Raw genomic sequence first — 9925 nt, 5'->3', positions numbered from 1 at the left:
ACTGTATATATATATATATATATATATATATATGTGTGTGTGTGTGTGTGTGTGTGTATACAGTATATATATACACGCATACATACATACATATATATATATATATATATATGTACATGTGTGTGTGTGTTTCTATAGTTTTAATTAATTTTTATACTTAGGTTTCGGTGTTAGTTTATTACACCAAGTTAAACTAAATTAAAACGAGAAATGTTGCCTTTGTAAAGTAGCTGAAGTTTTTAATGTTTTATTTTATTTCAGTTAACATTTATTTAATTTCATTTTTATTTCATTTTTTATGGTTTTTATTTAAGTTTTAGTTAAAATTTTAGTTAACTATTATAACTATGTCACTGACGCATCAAATTGTCAGGAGTGAAGTGAATTACCTTAATCCACAAGTTGCTTCGGGGGTCATATCGGTACAGCAAGTTGCTTGCAGAATCTCCCCCGTTGTCCCGTGAGGAGCTCCCACCTGCGGTGAAGATAAATCCCCCCAAAACAGCAACACAGTGGTGACTCCTCTGAGCTGGCAGCAGAGTCTCGACGACCCACTTCCCTTCTTCTTCATCCAGCCAGCACACCTCAGCACTCAACTCCTCTCCACGTTCAGACACCTCCCCTCCCACCAACAGCAGACGCTCCACACCTCCTCGAAGGCCTGTGCGTGTTGTCTGCAGTACAGGTTGGGCGCTGACTCTCGTGTGGTAGCTCAGGGCCTCCTCCACTAGCGCCTCACATCTTGTGTCTGGAGGCAGCAGGGAACGTATGGCTGGCAATACACGCCCTATGAGGTCATCCAGTGGAATGAGAGCAAAACGAATGCTGGAGAGGAGCTGCTGGGCAAACGCAAGACGTTCGGGTCTTTGACTCAACCACTGCACGGCGACCTGCAGAAGAGCTTGCTCGTTCTCGTGCTGCACCAGCTCATCTGCAAGGTAAGCACAAAGCTTGGGCATCCGCACATCTTGGAGGAACTCGGATGTGTTGGAAAGCGTGGCAAAATGCTCCAGAATGAAGCAGTCTATGAAGGCGTCCAGCCGGTCCAGGCTGTAGAGGAAGGCAAGCTCCTGCAGGTACAAGTAACTGTCCTCACGTACCTCTTTTTCCAGATACTGACAACAGAAATCCACAGCTCGCCACACCTGCAGCAAGTGAGCGGTTTCCAGGACGTAGTCGATGTTTCCACCATCTAGAGGTAACTCGCCACTGTACAGGAAGTCTACTACTGCTTTAACTCCAACATACGAGGCTCCCACAAGCTCTACTTCTGCCTCATGCTCCTCTCGCATCCCCAAGGTGAACATCGCCTGGAAGTAGGGACTGGATACAGCAAGCAAAGCCCGATGTGCAGGGATCCGCTGGTCATCGGCCACCAGAACGACATCACACAGCCGGCCATGCTGTCTTTGCTCATTTAAACCTTGAAGAAGGTAGTTAGCCTGGTCTGCCCATCGATACACCTGTTGTACATGAGAGTTAGTTAATGCATGATAGTTTCAAGACACTTGATTCAGACTTTTTAAAAGGTACTATAGATATTAAATGTGCAGTGTTTTTTTTTTTTAATCATCCAGTTGCACCAGTGGTTTTGAACTTTATACTGACACCTATCAGCCAGGGTGCATGAGGTTTGTTAGCTGGTCATGTGATGTTAACATGGTGGCGTGACCCACTCCATGCAGAATAAAATGTTAAGCAGACCGATATAACTGGATTCTTCATCTCATGTGAGCGTACACAATTTTAATCTGTTAAAAGTTCTGTTAATTTATTATTTATTATAAAACTTTTTTTAATTAGTAAAACTGACTGTACCTTTAAATTAATGTAAAAATGTGTGTTTTTTGTTAATAATGCAGTTAATCAGTATGTAACAAATGTTAATATTATATAATGAATTAAAATTATTATTGAAAAAATTATTATTATTTATAAATAATACAGGTTTATGCATCAATGCTATTTTAGTATTATTTATATAGTATTGTATATATGATATTTTGAATTAGCTTTTATATATTTTCATTCTAATTTTGTTGTAGTAATTTTGCTTTTATCCTTTTTATTAGATTTTACTTTTAAAAAATATTTCTGTTTAGCTATAATTTATTTTTATTTCAGCTTCAGTTTTTTTAAAAGTTTTTAAAACGTTTTTTTTTTTAGCTAATAATCAATTTTAATTTTATTTTAGCTTTATTTCAATCATCGAAAATTGTTAACTATTTTACTTAACAACAACACTGTTATGCATACCTTTGAAGATTCACTTATTCTGTGAAGACGTGAAAGACGATATTGCTTCCCACTATCCATTGTGTCATCTGCCGTAAGACTATCTGCAAAATCATAATCATAATTAATTATCGGAAGTAATTAAAAGTAACCATATATAATAAACATGTATATTACGTTCAAAACAGGAACAGACAGAGCAGAAAGTCAGAAGCTGAGTACAAAAGGAAAGGGGCATTTACACAATCGTGACTACGTTTCATTGATATTCAATATAATTGGACATATTTTATCGATACAGCTGTGACATCAACCGCATAGTAAAATGCAGATATCATTTTACCATTTTACCGAATTAATAATTAAATGCCCGTAAGTGACTATTATCAAGTTATTTTGACCGTGGCACAGTGAAGCTGAGTTCTCACTTCCGTGTTGCGCTTCATTTCAAAATAAAGGTCACTTTTGTGCTCAAGTTCGCTCAAAAAAAATCAGACTGTAGCATAAGCATGATGATGATGACAATAATAATAAAAGGAAGGTAACGTTACTATCTTTGTAATTATGTTGGCTTGACAAAGCCAGTATACAGATCTACTATTAAAGCTTGTTCCGATTCTTTTTCTGAGACCAAATTTCATCAAAGCTTTAAAGCAATGACCACCAAACTTGACACAAACCGTGCGGCTGTTCTGATTAGGTATTTATATCTTTTCTGACTGGTCATTCAAACTTCAACTGTCAAAAACTCAAATGTAAACAAACAGAAGCCATTTTAACCCATTTAAGCTTAAGTTAAATCTATCTATCTAGTATATTTTAACTTTTTATGCTAATATGGGATAATATTGTTATCGAATTCATTTATGCTATACTGAAGATTTTAATAATGAGAATTTGAGGGGAAGGTATGTGCTTCTTTATTCAAAATAAAATGATTTATTTCATTTTAGGGTGGATTATATTTCTTGGTGTGATTCGCATATGGTTGGCCTGATTCTCGTCTGTAATCCAAATATTACAGAAAAGAGCGACACATTGTACTCAACCCAGGTCCACAAGATGGCAGAGTAACTCATACCAACTGTGATGACCGAACAGAACTGGGTGGATTTAATGTAGCTCAATACTCAAGCTGGCCATTAGGAGGTGAAACCGGCGCGAGCTCCCCGATTCACTGGCACAGCAACCTGACAGACAAATATCACTAACGCCCATTAAGAGGCAATAGGAAATGAATCGAGTCGTTAAATTAGTTGCCACTCCATCCCACTGAGAGAAGAGACCTCCCTGCTACACCAGCAGACCTCTGTCGCACTTTGGGATTTATCCGCATTTTCTCTCATTCCCCCGGCTTTGTTCTGAATTTAGATACGTTATCTCCCTTTGTATCGTCGAAATGGCAACGCGAATTGACAAAGAGGCTTGCAGAGAAGCATACAATCTGGTGCGAGACGACAGCTCAGATATATGCTGGTGAGTGAAGCCTTGATTTACTTCACATCCAGAGATGCGCTGTTTGGCGCGTGCTGGCGGAGCTCGCTACATTGTTTCAACAATTAGAATCTTTCAAATGAAACATTAAACGCTGTTTTAATTGACTCATTGACGGTGTGTGGTGCAACATGTAGGGATGGGTCTTGTAACACAGGGGAAGTGTGTCAAAATCGAGTTTGCCGCTTACCTAGGCAGCATTTTGGCCAAAAATGGCTATGTAGCCTGCTCGCTAGATTTTGCTAAACCCCCGGTATTATGGCAACATTTAAAATGTCAATTTTGCTATTTAAAGGGCATCTTTTAAGTATGATGGATCTACCATTGTACCAGCTGGTCACGGGTCCGAGTACGAAGAATTCAAGAGTCAGTGTACAGGTGAGTCCATTCTCAGCGATTTACCTTCTATTTATTATTGTTGGGAGGACTTGAAGGTATTTTTGTAAAGCCGTTAAATAAATCAAGTGTTAAAGGGAAAATGCACCCAAAAAATTAAAGGTATATCATTTATTCACCACAAACGTATGACTTAAATGAGACTGACAGACTCACAAAAGTAAATGGTGAATGAGGCATTACAGGCTCTAACCTAACTTTGAGTACATATACATTGTGACTAAATGATGACAGAACTTTCATTTTTTGGGGGGTGCTCTGTCCCTTTAAGTTCTACACCACATCACTAGGAAGTAGGATAATTCATTTTCCAAGGTAGACAATACCAAATACGGTTTCATAGATGACATGACATGAGGGCGAGCAACTGGTGGGAAATTTGATGAGAGGATTTTAGTAAATATAAACACATTTGTATTTGTGATCAACCAGAAGTCATTGAATTCAACTTAATATCTATTTTAATATACAGTATATGTGGTTTTGGGGATCAGTTGAGCTACAGTGAATATAATATGCTTTACTATGTGCAGTATATTTTATAACTGTAAATAACTGTCTGGCTCCACTGAGAGAATGAAATGATGTAATTTTTCGCCTCTCATTCTGTCATCCTAATTGAACAGAGATTTGGGCGTGGTGCTCAGTTCAGTCTCCATGAGTAGATTGTGCAGCCACTAGCAGATGTAAACTTGTACAAGTGTTGCAATGCCTTGGCTTCCGGCACTGTGCTCTGACAAATGATCAAGGATGCCTTCCTGTTTGGAGCAGTATGTTACAATAAGCACTTTTATTGATGGAGAATACTTTAGTCATGAAGTTTACTTATGACATATTTATTTATGATTTAAATCCAAACAGAAAAGATGGAATTTGGGCCATAGCCACCCATAAACTGATTCATCCAGCAATAAATATATTTATTTATTATTTTGGTAGGTTTTTGAGTAGCTGGAGAATATTGTCTATGGGCATAGCAATCTCCCTAAAAATGAAAATACAGTAGCAAAATTGCTGTTTTACTAGAGATGTCAAGTGTCAGTCAGTAGCTTAATTATTTTAATTTTATTATGTGGTTTTATGTGCTAGAAAATCTCTGACTGAAGACTATGATTTTATATTGCTTTCATTTGTGATCTGCTCCATCAACTTTTTACTTTTGTGCATAAAACTGAAAATGGGTTTCTCGGTCAGGGACTCAGAATTATAGAGCGGGTCACATTTTTTTCCAGATACATTTTTGCAAACTCTAAAGCTTGTGTTTTAGATAATGTCTAACAGATGTATTATTTGAAATATTTCTTTGTGCTGCATCACCATAGCCTGGCATCCTGGAAGTACAGTACACATGTAGTCAGCACAAAAATGCTGACTTTGTGGAAGGGAGTTCTTCAGAAATGTGCCGCACACACACAAGAGGAAGCAGAATTGTGTGGAAGCATTGCCACATCGCGAAAATGTCAATGTGTCACCGTGTTTTCATGCAATCGTAAAATAAGTCAGCACAACGCTCTCATTTTTCCAAGTCCAAGCTTTCCCACTGTTCACTTGACATGTTGACACATGACAAGCACCGCTCACTTCCTAAATGTGGTTTGTTTGAGGTTTCAGTTCTGCTGAAATACAGCAGAGGTCTCTATAATGTGACTTCCATTCATCATCCACTTTCCTCTTGGAACCTTATATATATATATATAATTTAATGTATATGTGTTTATCGCTATAATTATTAGGCATATAAGCAGAAGTTTGAAAACTATTTTCACAGATCAATAAAGATCAAAGTGCAAAGGTGTGCACCACTAACATGAGAATGAATGGTTTAACAAGAGCTTTCTTCCACATAATACTCGCTGTGATACTGTCAGTGTCTAAACAGAGGCACGCCGTATTTAAGTGCAATTGATGTTATCTTTGAATCTAGTCCCAGTGCCACTGCAATGCAGTTGTAGCACATTTGGGAGGAAGTGGCCAGCTGTAAAGCTGAGAGAGACAGGGAGTGTTCCAGATAAAATATTACACCGTAAATCACCCTTATCATTAGAGTCTGTTTACTAGATCACCTCTTGTCCTCGCCCACTTTCTCTATTTCTTGTTTTTAATGTCGCATGATGTCATAGAGCTTAAATTTCTCAGCCTTGTCCGCAGCTCGCACGTGATGCTCTCGGATTGCATTTCATATCATGACGTCTTTCTCTGGAAAGGAAAACAATGCAATAGTGTAGATTCAAAACACTCGCTACAATGGAGACAGTGTTCAGTCGAATCCAAGCCCTTCCTTGTTATTAAACACACCAAAGTTCAGCTAAACCGGAGTGACAATAATGAAGCACATTAATGTGATTTTCATATTAAGTCAACATGAAATCAAACCCGATTTTATCTATTTTAAATCACATTCCTGGTTTTACACTCTAAAAAATGCTGGGTTAAATATAACCCAGCACTGGGTTAAAAAGGGACAAACCCAGCGGTTGGGTTGTTTTGAACCCAACCGCTGGGTCAAAACAACCCAATAGCTGGGTTTGTCCCTTTTTAACCCAGTGCTGGGTTATATTTAACCCAGCATTTTTTTGTGTATTGTTCACAATCCATTGATGCGTGTAATTCCAAATAAAAAATGCCTTATCAAAATAAAATAGTTTGCACCGCCCTTTCAGCTGACATCATGAATCCCGCTTACTATTTTAACTCCTCCCCTCCAGGCATCATTGCTCCACCCCTCACTTTTCACTCAATTTTCTCGTTAATTATCCTGTTTCACTAGAAAAGGTCAGATTACGAAAGTGAAATAAGTTGTTGACTTACAAACCAAAAGGCATCGTTTTTTTTTTTTTTTTTAAGACAGATCGACAAACACATTGGCAAAGTGGATGTCAGTGTTTGTGACTGTAGGCCAGTGATAGGCTTATGTTCAATGATATGGAAGTAAAGCAAACCATATTGACTCCCTCTCCCCTTGTTATTTTGTAAATGTATGTTATTATTGTTATTTATTTAAAATGTGTTCATTTTTAAATGATCTCTTATGTTACTGTTTTAAAAAAAAAAATTATTTGTTGAGATTTTATTAATTGAGGAAGTAATCTTGTGGAATTTAAATTTGTGGCAAATAGGTATACTGTACACTTGTTATTCAATGTAGAAAAAATAAATAAAAATAATGACTTCTAAAGCCACCTTTCAAAATGTATCTTCAATGGATTTTCTTGTCTGCCAGAGTAAAGTCTGATTTATCTTCAGTTTAGTTGGAGGCTTTTCTCAGCAAATGTTTTGCATAATTAATGATCTTAATCACACATACACATTTTTAATCAATTCACAGTGCTAAAAGAAACGAGCAACTATCCAGAAAATGGCTCAACTTGTTAAGGATTTCTTTCTCTTTGATTCAGATGACAACCGTCTCTTCGGTTTTGTAAGGATCTTGACGGGCGACGCGATGAGCAAGCGTGCCAAGTTCACCCTCATCACCTGGATTGGCGAAAACGTCAGCGGACTGCAAAGAGCCAAGATTAGCACTGACAAGACATTGGTAAAAGACATCGTGCAGGTGGGTTTTGCGTTCTCTAATTCCATCGCTATACCATATGCAAACTCTGACTCTCCGACTTACAAACTTCGACACACCCAGATAAGCAGATTTCAAGTTCTTTTTCTCTGTAAACAAATTGGTGCGTTCATGCAAATGTGCCTTTCCCTCCATATCACTCATAGTGTGTTTTCCCTCATTTTTCCGTGCAGAACTTTGCCAAGGAGTTTATGATCAGTGATCCCAGAGAACTGGAGGAAGAATATCTCCGCAATGAGCTGAAAAAGGCCGGCGGGGCCAACTACGACGCCCAGGCTGAATAGAACTTGGGGGCGGGTCTCCATAGGGTTGGAGGAGAAGAACGAGGAAATGTCATCTCATACACACGCACACACAAACATATACATACACACACACACAGACAAACATAAATATACAAACCTCACCTCTCTTGCCAGTCTGGCCATGGTTGATTTATCTATCTACTGTACTGTGCATCATCTCAAAGTCATCTCTATTAGTGCTATGAGGTTATCTTTTTCTTCAGGGGCATTTTTGTTTCTGATGATGCTCCTTTGGCTCGGAGTTGTCATCACTGTGATGCGCTTCCATAATCAATGGAGAGCATATGAGTCCAGCATTGTTTTCCAAGGGGTTTATTATGAGTCTTCATCTCCCCGCTGAATACAGACCACTGTGTTTACTGTCTCAATCTCCCATGGAGAGGAAGACATCATGGAATGTGTGCTTTTGTGTGTGTGTGTGTGTGTTTGTAGACACTGCACTGTGACTGGCTAACTTGCATGCAGGGGGTGGAGTCTTAAAATAATCTCGTAGCTCTGATTTCTGGTTTCGCTCTCTCCACCCAACCTAGGAGCAGCCATTTCTCTAGTGTAGCCTTCATTTTGGTTTAAATTAAAATACCCAAGAATGTCATTTTTCTTTTCTTTTTTAAAGAAAGTACGTTCTATTTGCTTTAAAAATACAATCTGTGGTTCTTTAAAATAAAAATGCCTCCGGAGCCAAGACAAAAAATACGATGGTCACAAAAGCAATCATGTCAGAATAAAATTGTTGTTTTTTCAAGACATTTTGTCCTTGTGTATTATATTTTGCTTTGTTTTTTATACTCTTGATATGGAAGCCCGTTTCCGCCACAGAGGGGGGAAAAAATATAAATTTTTTCACAATTCAGAGTTTATATATTTATATCTCAATTCTGACTTTGTTTCTCACAATTTATTTGATCTTTTTTTAGTCGCAATTACCTTTTTTAATTTTTTTTTATTCTGTACAACAAAAAAAAAAGAATTGCAAGATATAAATGAGATTTCTAAGAAAAAATTTAATAATTGGAAGACATAAACTCCGAATTCTGACATTTTTCATGCAGTTCTGAGTTTGCAACTCGCAATTCTGACTTTTCTCTGATTTTTGAGTTTATATCTTGCAACTGACTTTTTTTCCCCCTCTGAATTATGAGTTCATATCTCACAATTCTCACTTTTTTTCTCTGAATTCTGAGTATATTTCGTATATCTGATTTTTTTCCTGACACAGGATTAAAAAAAAAGGTAATTGCAACTTTTTTTATTTCATTTTTTTTCTCATAACTTTTCTCATAATGAGTTTATATCACAATTCTGACTTTTTTCTCAGAATTTAGATCCACAATTTCAAGTTAACATGTCACAAATCCAACTTGTGAGGAATAAAAGTCAAAACTATGAGATATAAACTTAGAATTAGGAAAAAAAGTCTGAATAATGAGATCAAATGTCACAATTACCACCTGTGGTGGAATCAAGCTTCCATATTTTGATGTTGTTTTGCGGTCAATGAGTTGACTTCTGCATCGCTTAGGTCTGCATCGCTCTTCTGCACGAATGCTAACAATCCCAGAGGGCTTATGGGGGAGTCCCAGGGGTTGTCATGGCCACCGCTGTGGTCAGGCTGCCTCACGCCAAACTGCTCTGCTCCAAAGCCTGTCAATAATGGCCCCCAAAAACCTTGCCCACCACCCTTTCCCCTCTGTTGTAACCTCTTTTCCTCTTTTCTCCCCCCCCCCATCTCTCTTCCTTGTCTCCCTGCCTTGCGTTTAGTCTAACAGATTTGTGTCCAACTGCATAATTGCTTAATCCATAATCTATAAGCTTCTTCCAGGCTGCTTTTATGACGCTGAGTTTTGGTAGCACAGAGAGACGTGGGGCAGGAATGTAGACGCTGAAACTGGGGCCTGTGGAAGATCTGCGTGTGTGTGTTGTCTTA

General features: G+C 38.0%; 2 protein-coding genes across 5 annotated transcripts in view; one reads left to right on the top strand and one right to left on the bottom strand.

The window, feature by feature from the left end:
- The window catches only part of LOC107738395 (kelch-like protein 36), a 6753-nt gene extending 4083 nt beyond the window's left edge, over positions 1–2670 (bottom strand). The window contains exons 1-3 of one of the 4 annotated variants that reach the window (XM_016550149.1): positions 2413–2670; positions 2257–2339; positions 390–1463 (exon numbers count right to left, since the gene is read on the bottom strand). In XM_016550149.1, coding sequence (XP_016405635.1) covers positions 390–1463; positions 2257–2339; positions 2413–2473 — 1218 coding nt within the window. In that variant the 5' untranslated portion in view covers positions 2474–2670. The remainder of the gene's footprint in view (positions 1–389; positions 1464–2256; positions 2340–2412) is intronic. The other 3 variants (XM_016550150.1, XM_016550152.1, XM_016550151.1) reach the window with 3 other exon arrangements.
- Positions 2671–3367: 697 nt separating this feature from the next.
- Positions 3368–8475, top strand: LOC107738394 (coactosin-like protein). The gene is made up of 4 exons (XM_016550148.1): positions 3368–3711; positions 4025–4107; positions 7521–7678; positions 7870–8475. Exons 1-4 carry the CDS (start codon positions 3635–3637, stop codon positions 7978–7980), a joined length of 429 nt encoding a protein of 142 aa, XP_016405634.1. The 5' UTR covers positions 3368–3634; the 3' UTR covers positions 7981–8475.
- Positions 8476–9925: the final 1450 nt, after the last annotated feature.

The sequence above is a fragment of the Sinocyclocheilus rhinocerous genome, unplaced genomic scaffold (genome assembly GCF_001515625.1).
Source record: "Sinocyclocheilus rhinocerous isolate Xijiao unplaced genomic scaffold, SAMN03320098_v1.1 scaffold975, whole genome shotgun sequence".
Lineage (NCBI taxonomy): Eukaryota > Metazoa > Chordata > Actinopteri > Cypriniformes > Cyprinidae > Sinocyclocheilus > Sinocyclocheilus rhinocerous.
This window is presented reverse-complemented; position numbering and strand designations above follow the sequence as displayed.